The 16,559-nt window shown below is 37.8% G+C and overlaps 2 protein-coding genes across 2 annotated transcripts; both read left to right on the top strand.

Annotated features, from left to right (window-relative positions):
• Window positions 1-193: 193 nt before the first annotated feature.
• On the top strand, window positions 194-3,372 carry LOC113780357 (pentatricopeptide repeat-containing protein At3g63370, chloroplastic-like). The gene has a single exon (XM_027326166.1). It carries the CDS (start codon window positions 469-471, stop codon window positions 2,974-2,976), a length of 2,508 nt encoding a protein of 835 aa, XP_027181967.1. The 5' UTR covers window positions 194-468; the 3' UTR covers window positions 2,977-3,372.
• A 2,203-nt stretch (window positions 3,373-5,575) lies between these two features.
• LOC113781162 (pentatricopeptide repeat-containing protein At3g63370, chloroplastic-like) lies at window positions 5,576-7,849 on the top strand. Its single transcript, XM_027327036.1, has one exon. The coding sequence runs from the start codon at window positions 5,576-5,578 to the stop codon at window positions 7,451-7,453; it is 1,878 nt and encodes a 625-aa protein (XP_027182837.1). The 3' UTR covers window positions 7,454-7,849.
• Window positions 7,850-16,559: the final 8,710 nt, after the last annotated feature.

The following is a 16,559-nucleotide window of genomic DNA, read 5'->3' as shown; positions in this document are numbered from 1 at the left end:
GCTGGTGATGAACATATTTTATATCAAGGTTAGTTACCATTGCAAAGTTCTGATTCTGAATCCTCACATGCCAAATTGCACAAATGACATGCAAATGCAATTGAGCCTGCAGTAATGGCTACTTTGAGCCTGCGATTGAGCCCGCACCTTCCCTTCCCTCCTACCTCTACCATAAATTCCACTTCCAGCAAAACTAACGGGATTCCACCTTTCGTAAAATACCCCGTTAAAACCTTTTCTCTCAGAGAAATATGTCAAGAAGGGAAGCTCAGAGAAGCCTTCAGATCATTTGGCAACGACTTGACAAGCCCAGACCATTCTTATAAACCTCCAGATGAGGCCTACTCCTTAATTCTTGAGCTTTGTGCAGCCCAAAAAGCATTGTCACAAGGCCAGCAAATTCACGCCCACGTTTTAAAATCAAAGTCCGTTGCTGATGCAGTATTTTTAGATACTAAGCTTGTCTTCATGTATGGGAAATGTGGGTCGTTGTTGGATGCCAGGAAGGTGTTTGATGAAATGCTTGAGTTGAATATTTTTGCTTGGAATGCCATGATTGGTGCTTGTGTTGGAAATGATCGACCTTTGGGAGCGTTGGAATTGTACAAGGAAATGCGGATGTTGGATTTTCCTCTCGATGCACATACTTTTCCTTCTTTATTCAAGGCTTGTGCTGCGGTTAAAGATCTATGTAGCGGCTGTGAAATTCATGGACTAACGATCAAATTGGGATTTTTGTCCAATGCCTTTGTGGTTAATTCACTTGTGGGCATGTACTCTAAGTGTGATGATATCCCTGCAGCATACCAATTGTTCAGTAGAACGAGTGTGAGAGAGGATGTTGTGGCATGGAATTCTTTGATTTCAGCGCATGCAGCGAGTGGGATGAGTACAGAAGGTTTGGGGTTATTTGAAGAAATGCTATATGCTGGTGTAACTCCTAGCAGTTATACATTTGTGCCTGTTCTTCAGGCCTGTGAAGAGCCTGCACTTGGGAAATTGGGCAGAGGAATTCATGCTATCGTTCTAAAATCAGGTCGTCATCTTGAGACACATGTTGCCAACTCTTTGGTTGTTATGTATGGAAAAAACAATAGTATGGATGAGGCTGCGAGAGTTTTCAGTGAGATGAAGGAGAAAGATAATATTTCATGGAATTCAATGCTGTCAGGTTTTGTACAGAATGGATTGTATGAAGATGCTCTCTGTGTTTTTTCTGAGATGAAAAATTTGGTTCAGAAACCCGACCAGATTTCACTTGTAAGTATGCTTGCAGCCTCTGGAAGATTGGGAAATCTGTCGCATGGAATGCAAATTCATGCTTTTTCTTTGAAAAACAAAATGGATAATGATTTGCTGGTTGGAAACACCCTTGTGGACATGTACGCAAAGTGCGGCAGGACAGATTACATGCACTTTGTTTTTGATAGGATGCCTTATAAAGATTCTGTTACTTGGACGACAGCAATTTCTGGTTATGCTCGGAACAATCTTCCCATGAAGTCTTTGCAACTGTTTCGAGAAATAAATGTGGAAAAGATGGAGGTTGACATGTTAATGATTGGAAGCATTCTCCTTGCTTGTAGTGATTTAAAGTGCCATTCTCTTGTGAAAGAAATTCATGCTTATTTCATGAGAAGAGGCCTATATGATCTAGTCACAGAGAATACGCTTGTTAAAGTGTATGGGGACTGCAAAAACATCAATTATGCTTGTAAGGTTTTCAAACTAATCGAATTTAAGAATGTTGTGTCCTTCACGAGCATGATGTCTTCTTATGTCGATAATGGATTGGCAAGTGAGGCTCTTGAACTAGTACCTCGTATGAAAGAAAACAAAATTGAACTAGATTGTGTTGCAACACTGAGTATCCTGTCTGCTGCTGCAGATTTATCGGCATTGAGGAAAGGAAAAGAGATTCATGGCTTCCTACTCAGGAATGGGTTTGTTATTGAAGGTCCTGTCGCTAGCTCTCTTGTGGACATGTATGCTTGCTGTGGGATTGTGGATGACTCGTATAAGGTTTTCAGTAGTACCTTGAATAAAGACTTGCCTATATGGACGAGCATGATCAGTGCATACGGAATGCATGGTTATGGTAAGGTGGCCATTGATTTGTTTAGGAGGTTGGAAAGTGAAAATCTAGTTCCTGATCACATTACTTTCTTAGCTGTTCTTTATGCATGTAGTCATTCCGCTTTGGTGGAAGAGGGCAAAGAAGTTTTTGAATCAATGCAAGATGAATACAAATTGAAGCCATGGCCAGAACACTACACTTGCATGGTTGATATGCTTGCCCGTGCAAATTACCTAGAAGAAGCATTTCATTTTGTGACGATGATGAAAGCGGAGCCTACAGCCGCTGTTTGGTGTGCTCTCCTCGGTGCTTGCCGTGTTCACTCAAACGAAAAAATTAGAGAAATTGCTGCTAGTAAACTCATGGAACTAGATCCAGTGAATCCGGGAAATTATGTGCTGGTATCCAATGCATATGCTGCGACAGAGAGATGGGAAGATGTGGAGGAAGTGAGATCGAAGATGAAAGGAAAAGAGTTGAAGAAAGATCCTGCATGTAGTTGGATAGAGGTTGGCAATAAGTTCCACGTGTTCATTGCCCATGATAGGTCTCATCCAGAGTCTGACGAGATTAAGCAAAATTTGGATCAGATCACTGAAAAATTGGTAAAAGGAGGAGGATATGTGCCTCAAACTAAATATGTTTTACACAACGTAGAGGAGGAAGAAAAAATAAAGTTACTAACTGGACATAGTGAACGGCTGGCTATATCATATGGGCTACTCAACACCACATCTAGGACCCCGATACGAATCACCAAGAATCTTCGGGTCTGTGGTGATTGCCATAACTTCACCAAGCTAACTTCAAAGTACCTTAAACGAGAAATCATTGTACGGGACGCCAACAGATTTCATCATTTCAGGGACGGAGTTTGTTCTTGTGGAGATTTCTGGTGACTCTCTCTCAAACCACACTGAAGTTATCAGAAATCAGATGATGATGATGATGAATGTGCTACTGGTATAATAGCCTGGGCCAGTGTCAAAATCCCGCTCATCCAAGTTCCCATCTGCTGTATTTTATGTCGGACCGAACTTATTTACATCCCGGTTTCTTCTCAAAACAGTAAGGTTTTGGAGGATACACACCACGACGATGGCACTGTGTTCATGCTTGGTTCTTATTGATGTTTACACGGGTTTTGACGAAATTCCGTGATTACCTTGAGACAGTAGAAATGATAAGGAAAGGTTTTGAAAACCCCATCTTATTCAAGTTTTGGTAAAAAATTTTGCCCATCTCATTTTGGAATGGGATTGAATATAACCCCTAGATATTTCAATTTTTCTCAATGTGATCCAATCAAACGTTAAATCAAAATTATTTTGTGATTTTATATGAACGTGTTGCAACGAGAAGACAAGTATGCTCTCAATGGTAGGATAACTTGGGAAAGACATGTTTTTGGCGATATGTTGAAAAATTAAAAAATATATATTATATGGACAGAAATATGTGCACTTGTAGTCATATTCGTCCACGAACTACTAGCATATTAAATATGGGTTTGGACAGAAATATGTGAAATTGCACCTTGTCTGTCCACGAACTCCCGATGCAAAAGGAAGCATTCCGAAAAAGACTGCACCTTGTCTGTCCTCCATGATACTACAAGTTTAACTCTAGTCTCCCGTAAAAGCGAGTGTGTGTGTATGTGTGTTACCGCATTTTTTTTTTTTTTTTTTATAGCGGTAGAATTCTTATAATCTAATCTAGCATAATCTAAGAAAAGAGGAAAGGAAACTTGATATGAACAGAAACTCCATCCAAAATGATCAATTAAAACCGTCACATATAATAATAAATCGGTAGAAGACAAGAGTTGAACCCTACGACTCACACACCACCCAAGCGGTGACCACCATGCCAAAGGCCTAATGGCTTGTGTTACCACATCTAAGTTTGTTGGGGGTTGCGATGCAAGAAAAATGGATTGCGGGGCGGCCATTACTGCAGCTGCTGCTGCTGCTGCATGATCTGTGAATCTTGGCCTGCTTTGCTCTGCGGAGAGCGAGCATCCCAAGGGAAAGGAATAGTCTGCTAGAGTGCTCCTACTATACAGTACTACATCATAATTTTGCATCCAGATTCCAGACTGCTCCCTTCTGTAAAACAACTAATGATATACAGGCTACTCTTAGAGCAGAATCAATTAAGGACCACACTCACTACTAGTATCTGCAATCCAGTATTCATTGTCCATTACATTCATTTTCTCCACCCTCCCTACTGTACTGTACTTAGGTACTGTTTGGATTGTAACTTTTTAATTTTTTTGGTCGTAAAAAAAATATTGTAACATTTTTCTAAGAATATGAGGATGTTTATGAAATAAAAAAAAACCATTTGTTTGTTTTTTGTGAATTAACTGAGCTGGTGCTTCAACTTCGAGGCCCCACTCCTACTTAGTCGCTTTTCGACTTCATTCTACTACTATTTTCATTTCATTTGTTTGTTTTTCTTTTTTTTTTTTTTAAAAAAAAACACTTGGAAGTGGAATTTCCTACTTTCCTCCTCAAAGACTGCTCTCTGGTTATCAAAGTTCCGATAACCTGTAGTCAGTTCCCTATCATATGTTACAAGCCTTATATAAGTGACAATAATGTCAACATGAAATTGATATGTACCAAATCTCCTATCGGAACACAATAAGGAAGAGTTTTTTTTTTTTTTTTTTAAAATTCTTCCATCAAACCCCAAGGGTTTATTATAATTAACCCATAATACAAGCACATAAAAAATATATAAAAACAAAATCCAATTCTAAGCGATATGAGAGTTATACACGATAGATACCATACTAAGGGTCCGTTTGTTTCGGGTGAAAATATTTTCCAGAAAAATATTTTCCTAATTTCCCGTGTTTGGTTGCACAAAAGTTACTGAAAACATTTTCCTATGTAAAATATTTTCACTCATCTTATGGAAAACAACTTCCCTTCCAAACTTACTGAAGTTGTTTTCCGAAATGCATGCATCCCGCCTGTAGTATGTTCCAAACTTACTGAAAACATCTTGTAGTATGTTCTTTTTTTTTTTTAAGTGTAAACAGGAGGACTCGAACCCAAGACCTCTTCCTTACACTCCCTCCCCCGTACCACCCAACCCAACCCAACCCTCCCCCTAGTATATTCAAAATAAAAAAAAAACCTCATCCTGCTCATCCTATACTAATAATTAATTATGTATAATAGGGACATTCTTTTCTAGAGAAACTTTCAGCAGTGAGAGTGCAAGATATATGTCACAATAAGCATTGCATGTGATTGATATTTGACACTAAATGGCCAGTAATTTGTTTATTGCTTAAGGAGATATTTTTTATTCATATATACATTTCTCCAAGATTTTTTAAAGTTAAACAATGAGATAAATTTTCTTATTTTGCATGGGAAGAAGTATGTAGTTATAATGTGTAGAAAGTAAAGATAGAGATAAAAGTGAAAATATTTCAAAAGTTAAACAAACACTAGAAAAATGAAGTAAGAAAATAGTATGGATGAGGCTGCGAGAGTTTTCAGTGAGATGAAGGAGAAAGATAATATTTCATGGAATTCAATGCTGTCAGGTTTTGTACAGAATGGATTGTATGAAGATGCTCTCTGTGTTTTTTCTGAGATGAAAAATTTGGTTCAGAAACCCGACCAGATTTCACTTGTAAGTATGCTTGCAGCCTCTGGAAGATTGGGAAATCTGTCGCATGGAATGCAAATTCATGCTTTTTCTTTGAAAAACAAAATGGATAATGATTTGCTGGTTGGAAACACCCTTGTGGACATGTACGCAAAGTGCGGCAGGACAGATTACATGCACTTTGTTTTTGATAGGATGCCTTATAAAGATTCTGTTACTTGGACGACAGCAATTTCTGGTTATGCTCGGAACAATCTTCCCATGAAGTCTTTGCAACTGTTTCGAGAAATAAATGTGGAAAAGATGGAGGTTGACATGTTAATGATTGGAAGCATTCTCCTTGCTTGTAGTGATTTAAAGTGCCATTCTCTTGTGAAAGAAATTCATGCTTATTTCATGAGAAGAGGCCTATATGATCTAGTCACAGAGAATACGCTTGTTAAAGTGTATGGGGACTGCAAAAACATCAATTATGCTTGTAAGGTTTTCAAACTAATCGAATTTAAGAATGTTGTGTCCTTCACGAGCATGATGTCTTCTTATGTCGATAATGGATTGGCAAGTGAGGCTCTTGAACTAGTACCTCGTATGAAAGAAAACAAAATTGAACTAGATTGTGTTGCAACACTGAGTATCCTGTCTGCTGCTGCAGATTTATCGGCATTGAGGAAAGGAAAAGAGATTCATGGCTTCCTACTCAGGAATGGGTTTGTTATTGAAGGTCCTGTCGCCAGCTCTCTTGTGGACATGTATGCTTGCTGTGGGATTGTGGATGACTCGTATAAGGTTTTCAGTAGTACCTTGAATAAAGACTTGCCTATATGGACGAGCATGATCAGTGCATACGGAATGCATGGTTATGGTAAGGTGGCCATTGATTTGTTTAGGAGGTTGGAAAGTGAAAATCTAGTTCCTGATCACATTACTTTCTTAGCTGTTCTTTATGCATGTAGTCATTCCGCTTTGGTGGAAGAGGGCAAAGAAGTTTTTGAATCAATGCAAGATGAATACAAATTGAAGCCATGGCCAGAACACTACACTTGCATGGTTGATATGCTTGCCCGTGCAAATTACCTAGAAGAAGCATTTCATTTTGTGACGATGATGAAAGCGGAGCCTACAGCCGCTGTTTGGTGTGCTCTCCTCGGTGCTTGCCGTGTTCACTCAAACGAAAAAATTAGAGAAATTGCTGCTAGTAAACTCATGGAACTAGATCCAGTGAATCCGGGAAATTATGTGCTGGTATCCAATGCATATGCTGCGACAGAGAGATGGGAAGATGTGGAGGAAGTGAGATCGAAGATGAAAGGAAAAGAGTTGAAGAAAGATCCTGCATGTAGTTGGATAGAGGTTGGCAATAAGTTCCACGTGTTCATTGCCCATGATAGGTCTCATCCAGAGTCTGACGAGATTAAGCAAAATTTGGATCAGATCACTGAAAAATTGGTAAAAGGAGGAGGATATGTGCCTCAAACTAAATATGTTTTACACAACGTAGAGGAGGAAGAAAAAATAAAGTTACTAACTGGACATAGTGAACGGCTGGCTATATCATATGGGCTACTCAACACCACATCTAGGACCCCGATACGAATCACCAAGAATCTTCGGGTCTGTGGTGATTGCCATAACTTCACCAAGCTAACTTCAAAGTACCTTAAACGAGAAATCATTGTACGGGACGCCAACAGATTTCATCATTTCAGGGACGGAGTTTGTTCTTGTGGAGATTTCTGGTGACTCTCTCTCAAACCACACTGAAGTTATCAGAAATCAGATGATGATGATGATGAATGTGCTACTGGTATAATAGCCTGGGCCAGTGTCAAAATCCCGCTCATCCAAGTTCCCATCTGCTGTATTTTATGTCGGACCGAACTTATTTACATCCCGGTTTCTTCTCAAAACAGTAAGGTTTTGGAGGATACACACCACGACGATGGCACTGTGTTCATGCTTGGTTCTTATTGATGTTTACACGGGTTTTGACGAAATTCCGTGATTACCTTGAGACAGTAGAAATGATAAGGAAAGGTTTTGAAAACCCCATCTTATTCAAGTTTTGGTAAAAAATTTTGCCCATCTCATTTTGGAATGGGATTGAATATAACCCCTAGATATTTCAATTTTTCTCAATGTGATCCAATCAAACGTTAAATCAAAATTATTTTGTGATTTTATATGAACGTGTTGCAACGAGAAGACAAGTATGCTCTCAATGGTAGGATAACTTGGGAAAGACATGTTTTTGGCGATATGTTGAAAAATTAAAAAATATATATTATATGGACAGAAATATGTGCACTTGTAGTCATATTCGTCCACGAACTACTAGCATATTAAATATGGGTTTGGACAGAAATATGTGAAATTGCACCTTGTCTGTCCACGAACTCCCGATGCAAAAGGAAGCATTCCGAAAAAGACTGCACCTTGTCTGTCCTCCATGATACTACAAGTTTAACTCTAGTCTCCCGTAAAAGCGAGTGTGTGTGTATGTGTGTTACCGCATTTTTTTTTTTTTTTTTTATAGCGGTAGAATTCTTATAATCTAATCTAGCATAATCTAAGAGAAGAGGGAAGGGGACTCGATGTGAGCAGAGACTCCATCCAAAATGATCAATTAAAACCGTCACATATAATGACAAATCGGTAGAAGACAAGAGTTAGAACCTACGCCTCACACACCACACAAGTGGTGATCACCATGCCAAAGGCCTAATGGCTTGTGTTACCACATCTAAGTTTGTTGGGGGTTGCGATGCAAGAAAAATGGATTGCGGGGCGGCCATTACTGCAGCTGCTGCTGCTGCATGATCTGTGAATCTTGGCCTGCTTTGCTTTGCGGAGAGCGAGCATCCCAAGGGAAAGGAATAGTCTGCTAGAGTGCTCCTACTATACAGTACTACATCATAATTTTGCATCCAGATTCCGGACTGCTCCCTTCTGTAAAACAACTAATGATATACAGGCTACTCTTAGAGCAGAATCAATTAAGGACCACACTCACTACTAGTATCTGCAATCCAGTTAGAGCTGGCAATTTGTCCCAAGTCCCAATGGGCTACCCATGCCCAAAGGAACTTTGGGCGGGATGGGTATTATAATTTGGTATTGGGTTTAAGTTGGGACACATCCCAACTATACCCATTAATGAATGGGAAAGGATGGGAAATACTTGGGTACCCATTGGGCTCAAATGGCAAGGGCTCCGTTTGGATTAGCTGTTTTTGGTAGGTGTTTTTGAAATATTTTATTGTAGCAGTGTATATGAAAAATTTTTACTATAAAATTTTTTTGAAATATTTGATATATTAATATGGATGGGATGTTTCTTGAGTTATTGTATATTACTGTAACATTGTATTTGAAAAACTTATTTTTTGAAAAAAAAGTCAATCCAAACGGAATCTTAGATTCAAAAATTATCTTTAACAATTTTTATAGTCATACCAGCGAATATAATCTAGTAGTCTTCCTAGTCATTATCCACAAGAATTTCCAGCATTTCAGTTAGTTTAGACCTGTCATCCTTGGACAATGATAAGGATAAATATTCAACATCCTAAGGACCTTGGCCATCTTGATATATGTTGGAATATGGCTGTATATCTATCTTTTCCTTTATTTGTTAATCCAATTTTTGGTGGGAATCTTGAGTATAAAGCACTTGCATGTTTATTTAATGAAACTAAAAGAAATTTAATAAATCAAAAATATTAAAATTATATAAAAATAAAAAATGAATTAAAGGAAAAAAAATATGTAGAAAATGGATTTGGGTATTGGGCGGGATCAATCTAAACCCATCCCAAAATGATCCCGCCCAAGTTAGTCCCAAAACACATATGGGTAAGGTTGGGCCCAAACCCATATGACTCGGTTCCATCTCAAACCCAAGCAAATCCCGCCCATCCCGCCCATTTTGCCACCTCTAAATCCAGTATTCATTGTCCATTACATTCATTTTCTCCACCCTCCCTACTGTACTGTACTTAGGTACTGTTTGGATTGTAACTTTTTAATTTTTTTGATCGTAAAAAAATATTGTAACACTTTTCTAAGAATATGAGAGGATGTTTATGAAATAAAAAAAACCATTTGTTTGTTTTTTGTGAATTAACTGAGCTGGTGCTTCAACTTCGACACTTGGGATCCTCGGTGACATGTTTTCTATGCCAACTCAATGCCACCAATAGTGTTGCGCCAAGTGTCATGTTATTATTTACACTTTAATTTTCTAATAATTCAGCTTGGCTTGGTTTAACAAAAGTGTAAATAATAACATGACACTTGGCGCAACACTATTGGTGGCATTGGGTTGGCATAGAAAACATGTCACCGAGGATCCCAAGTGCAACTTCGAGGCCCCACTCCTACTTAGTCGCTTTTCGACTTCATTCTACTACTATTTTCATTTCATTTGTTTGTTTTTCTTTTTTTTTTTTTTAAAAAAAAACACTTGGAAGTGGAATTTCCTACTTTCCTCCTCAAAGACTGCTCTCTGGTTATCAAAGTTCCGATAACCTGTAGTCAGTTCCCTATCATATGTTACAAGCCTTATATAAGTGACAATGTCAACATGAAATTGATATGTACCAAATCTCCTATCGGAACACAATAAGGAAGAGTTTTTTTAAAAAAAAAAAATTCTTCCATCAAACCCCAAGGGTTTAGTATAATTAACCCATAATACACGCACATAAAAAATATATAAAAACAAAATCCAATTCTAAGTGATATGAGAGTTATACACGATAGATACCATACTAAATGATGGTTCATCTCTTTTATTTTAAAAATTTTTATATTTGAATCTATTATTTAAACATATTTTAGATACCATACACGCACATAATATTTCGCTTGCATTAAAGCACATTTTTCAACTTATTTTTATATTTCTAACCATCTTTTTATTTCATATACATACATCACAAAAAGCGCTATAGTAATTATTTCAAATAATACTCTACCCAAACAAACCCATTGTAATTTTCAATTGCCTTTTATAAGTGAACTCAAAAAATATACACATTTTCTATAACGTAGACAAACTTTTGAACTTATACTCTTCAATATGGCTACTCACAAATATTAAATTGTTATTACTATAATATTTTTAGTTTTCCCATCTTTTTTCCCTCCTCGGGGGATTCATTCATTGTGTGATGCATCCAATGCTGCCAAAGTTTTTTGAGACAAACTTGTATGGAGCTCTTTTTTTTTTTTTTTTTTTGCGTCAAAGTATTGCGCGCCAACTAATTTGTTTGTCTCTCTCATTTTGGTTTTTTAGGAATTAACGACGTTTTGACCGATTTCATGAGCAATAAGATATTAACATGCAAGCAACATTGCGCTAGGCCTCTGACTCCGTCTGTGTGGTGTCATAAATCATAATCACGACACTTTAATCCACCGCTGGCGCTGGCTGGTCACCGGTCACGGCAGAGAAACTTTTAAGCGCCCAGCTCCACCTGTGCCCCTACCGCCTCCGCTGAACGTTCTCGCTGCTGAGCAGGCACGCCGTGTTAACTTCTTTCTTGCTTGTCATCGCGATATGATATGATGGAAGAGCTCATACATGACAATAATATGACATGCTCCGGAAATCAAATTGTGATGCTCACTGCACCACAAACTAACGCATCCATCCAAGCTTTATGCTTTACTGAAACTTTTCTTATGCTTAGTGAATCTTTTCTTTCTTGAAGTGGTAAAAGATATACTACATTCTTAGCTCTGGTCTCATCGGGTAGTGCGTTCTAGACAATTGTTTCGAATGTGTGTCGATAAATTTAAAAATCAACTCAACTCATCTATATATATACTTGTGCATTTTAACGATGGTGATTTTTCATCCATCAGTCCCGGTCAGTCGATAGTCGCATTTGCTGTCTCTTCCCATCACCATCATACGGATTGTTGTTTTTTTATTATCCCCATTCAAAGAGGAAGCTGTGTACAAGTAAAATCGGCTTCTGATTCGGAAATAGTAATATATAGTATAATATAGCACTCCAAATAAAATCTCACGCACGCCCTCCCGCCCGCTTCCAGCGTACCTGGCTGTTATTTGATTGTTCGATTGAGTTCCCCTTCCTCATCGCATGTTTGAGGGATCGATACAGGTACTAATAAGCGGGCACAATCGCATTACTAACATGCATCATCATGTACCTGGCTGGAGAGAGGATTGATATGCTCATTTGTAACTACTAGTCCTCCTATATACAGTAGGCTATGTAAAGCCAGAGAAATCGAAGCCAACAATTGCATGTGGCGCCGGGGCCGGCCACAGAGAGAGAGAGAGAGAGAGAGCGATTGTGCATGCAGATGCAGTAATAGTAGTACCTACCCAGCTACCCTGCTGCTGTTGTGGCAGTGCATTAGCACTAACCAGTAATCAAACCCGGCCATTCCATATTCCATATCTACATATCCCATCCACATATTCAGTAACAGCGGGGAGGAGTAGGATAAATCCACATATTTCATAGCTTTAGTTTAGGTGCTGGTTGGAGTCATCTTTGGGCTGTGACTTGATGGTGACCCGGCCGCCTCATGACCATGCGTCGGTAAGCCCTTTCAGGCCCTGCCTCGCCGCCCTACTCAATCCTTCCGCCGCCTGCAACGTGTATGCAAAGCTATAGTACTAGCTAGGTAGGAGATGCAATCTTAGTACTATCTACTGCATTAAACCTACCTAGGCAGGCTATACGGCAGTGTCTTTAGCTTCTGGGTGGTCTGCTGCACTTTTAGCTCGAGCTTGCTGGCTTGCCGCCTTTTTTGGCCTGAATACGCGGCTTTAGTTAATTCGTTGTCAAAGTGAATGTGAGAGAGACAAAGGCCTGTGTACTGTGTAGTCTTCAATCTTTATCGTTATTATAGCATATGCACATCTTCGCAATTATGTATGTGTGTGTATATATATATGTGTGTGTAGCGGTATCATTCATTTATATGTAGTGTACTGTACTGTACTGTACTGTCTCACCACCGCTCCTATAAATAAGGATCCAAGTTTTGCGTTGTTTTCATCTGTTCTCCTCTCCCCTTTCTTTCGCCCTCTTAATTAACGCGGCCATCTGTCTGTGTGTGTTTCTCATTTGTGTTAGATGTCTAGCTTGGAATAAAAAAGATTCCATATGCATCTATCATTCGTTCTGTCTTGCTTTAAAATTCTTGTTCTCGTCTTTGCTTTTCATTCTTTCCGCCCTAATGTGAGTGATGCATTAGGTTTCCTCTTCTTGTTCCTACTCAATACCCATTGCTTTCTTTTTCAGAAAAAAAAAAAAAGAGTTTTCTGCAGCAGTTAGGAAAATTTCTCTTAACGAGTTTTGTTTTGTTTTATGCCGAATGCTTCTTAGACAGTTGAGTTTGTAATTTTTGCGTTTCTTTTTCCTACCTCAGTGAGTATTTTTTTTTTCTTCCTTTTTCTTTTTATATTAAAAAAAATGCGTGCTACATCAAACTACTTCCAGAGGTTTTTGTGTTTGTAAAATGCTGCAGGGAAAAGGCTCTAGTTACGGTCGGAGGGGGAAGTGGTAATTTCTTGTCGGTTCTGGCGAAACTAAGGAAGCTGAAATATGAAGTCCGCAAGGGAAAAAGTGAAGCTGCCAGCATGATCTATTTAGGGTTGTTTCAGAAATCTAAACCTAGCTAGGTCATGCTCTGACAGCCTCACTCCTTCCTCTTTGGGGACCCGATTAATACCCACAAACAAACAACAGAGATTCCAGACCTCGACCCACGTCCTTCTTTCTTGGCTCTCAACAGACAGAAATCTCCCTGTTGCGCCCTTGAATCTTTACCGGTGAGAGTATTCTCTCCTTTTGATTATATATAGTATTTTATATTCCTATCTTGTCCAGTTCTGCACATCATTAATTTACATTTTCCTCTTTATTTTTTTTTTTGGGGAGAATTATGGTGAAACTGCTATTGGTGCTGGCTGTAAGAAGATGCATCAATTTCATATCATGGTGAAACTACCATTTTAGTTTGCATTTGCTGCTGCTTGGGGTTTTTTTTTTCTTTTTTTCTTTTTTTTGCAGAAATGAGAACTAATGAGTCCCAAGAAGGTTGCGCAAGATGGCGACGATCACTGGAGCTGTGCAAGGCTGCAAGCTTGGCACGGATCCGTGAAATTTTTTTAATTTCCTGCTCTGGTATCTATAAGAGTTTCTTTTAGTTTTTGGTATGGAGCTTTTGCTAGCGGGACTCGGGATTTTTCATGCGATTTGTTAGCAGAAATATTTTTGATTTCTGTTCGGTCAATGTGAATTTAAGTTTCACTTGACTTGAAAGATCACATGATAATAGTGTACCAATCAATACCCACTAACACTACAATCACAGTTGACTTGTCTCTTTTTTTTCTTTTTTCTTTTTTTTGGGTTCCGGCTAATAACCTAAATAAGTATTCAAATTTTAGTGATCTATCATGTTTAAATTTCTCGATTTTTGAGCATTGATGGTAATTATCTTCGCAAAGCTTTTCTTGAGAACCGAAAGAATGATACACGCCCTTGTGAAAGGGTTGTACATTATTAGATTGAAATGGAATATCAATCGATGGACCTAAATGACAAAAAGAATGAAAGATGTGAACCTTTTGACGGGCTGGAAGGAGTAACATTACATAGTGGGAAGAGGGTTTTGAAACTGGGGTGGGAACAATCCGCCTAGATTCCCATGACTACTAGGCTTGAAGGGACAAAGGAACGAATATGAACCGACTTTGGGACAAGAAAGCTGCTACTGTCTTACTAGTTCATGAGAGCATATATAAACGCAGCAGAAGTAATTTCACAATCCCGGATATGTGGTTCAGCTTCACTCGCACAACATGCCAATGTTGACCACAAGTAAAATAAAATGTTATTTGTATTTTTGTCATTTATTATATCATATAATCTAATAAATAAAAAATTTTATATAAGCATATCTAGTTTAACTTACTTTTATTATTCTTACTCTTAAGAGGAGAGAGTTTACTTTATAAGGTGATTCAACTGAATTGGAAGAATTTAATGAGAATTAAACTACGATCAGATCAGATAAATGTATCACGCAATTCTTCGATGGTTAAGGAACAACTTTTCTAGGCTGGATTAAAGTTGTTACGAAGTTTTAAATAGGAGTAATTGATGGATTAATACATTACGCCTTTTCAATTAGGTTAAAGCAAAGGTCAACAAGGGCTACAAGAAGCCTATATATATCAGCGGCCAAATTCCACGCATTCCCAAACTCTAATGTGCAAACGGGAAGCTGCGGTGTCTCTGGCTCTTGATTTTTTTATTCTTTTTTAATTATTTCTGCAATTATGACATTAACATTTAACTTCTATGGTTACAACAACTAAATTTGATTGCTCAATTGGTGAAAAATACACATGGTGCCTATGTGATGAATACAGGCTAATATAAAAGGTCAATTACCATGGTATACATGTATTGTTTTTTGTCAAAATTGATGCCCTGTTCGAGCCAGCTGTTTTGGGAACTTTTCTTGAGAACGCCAAAATTTCCTACTTTTTGATACTTTTAACAAAAGGGCGTGGCACTGCATTTATGCATCTGTAGGCATATGCAGACACTCTGTCTACTCAAACCAAACAAGGCCCAAGGGAATCAATGCCAAGCTGATAACATTTTTGTAGATTTTTTTTGGTTTTTGTAGAAAATCATAATCCAAACGTAGAATGCCAAAATGTTAGCAACCTTTACAAAATGGAAATGCTGCTATTTCTATAGTTCCTAGTATCAGCTGGGTCTCGTCTTTTACAGATTAGTCAGAGTCCTATAATTTACTTCGTCCAGTGCAATGTATTTAAATTAGCTCGAAATGCTTTTTGTGTAAAGCTGACAACCATTAATTGGCATAGGCTGCAAGAAAGAGAAAGGCAACCACCCGACAAATGGCACTCCAATGTTAGGAAAGAAAATTGCTCTTCATTCACTCCACAAAGTAAAGATACCTGCCTAGCCCATGAGAAAGAAAGGTTAAAACTTAAAATCTTGCACTTTTTTTGCGACAAATAGACTCCTACGCTATGTTTTCAGAACCGAATCAGGTATCGGCTCGGTCAAGTTCAGGGATCAATGGATTCAATCGGGTTCGATAGGAGTTGAATCGGATGACGTCATAAATAAAAATTATTTAAAAATTAAAATATTATTTGTAAAATACCTAATAAAATGTTAATATTAATAAAGGTATATTCATATATATTTGATATTTTAAATATATTTAACAAGAAAATATAAAGAAATTAGAACAATCAAGTAACAATTTATATTATTTAATGAGCATTAACAAGTTTATAATTAAAATTATGGATTTAATTGAAAAATAATACCAAAATTTAAGAAAATATTGATAAAGTATGAAATATTTGAGGTATATTAATAATTTTTAACAATCTAGGGGTCAAAATATAATATTAAAAAAGTTTGAATTTTTTTTAGAAAAAAACTGTTTGAACCGGAAAATCCGATTTTCGATCAAACCTGGGTTTTGATTACTTACCCGATTTTTAAGCATGATTCGGATCGGATACTTGGCCGATTCTCGATTTAAAACACAGCTCCTACGCCAATAAAGAGGGGAAGCGATGAAGGGTTCCAAGGAAACTTAGAGGAGACTAACCTAAGGAAAAGGGTTGGATTTAAAGATGTCGAGGAAAATTTACGAAGTTCAAAATCACCTCTAAGGAATACCTTCTGAATTAACTACAAGTCCGAGGATTCGATCTTCCAACCTGTAGCCCAACAAAAAAATTAATTTAAAGTTTTGTGGTAGGCGACTCATCTACAGGAGTTAGTTACTTGTACTCTTT

Source organism: Coffea eugenioides, chromosome 1, assembly GCF_003713205.1.
Source record: "Coffea eugenioides isolate CCC68of chromosome 1, Ceug_1.0, whole genome shotgun sequence".
NCBI lineage: Eukaryota > Viridiplantae > Streptophyta > Magnoliopsida > Gentianales > Rubiaceae > Coffea > Coffea eugenioides.
This window is presented reverse-complemented; position numbering and strand designations above follow the sequence as displayed.

Coding starts and splice junctions, on each gene's coding strand:
- LOC113780357 (XM_027326166.1), top strand. CDS start 469: ATGTATGGGAAATGTGGGTCGTTGTTGGATGCCAGGAAGGTGTTTGAT.
- LOC113781162 (XM_027327036.1), top strand. CDS start 5,576: ATGGATGAGGCTGCGAGAGTTTTCAGTGAGATGAAGGAGAAAGATAAT.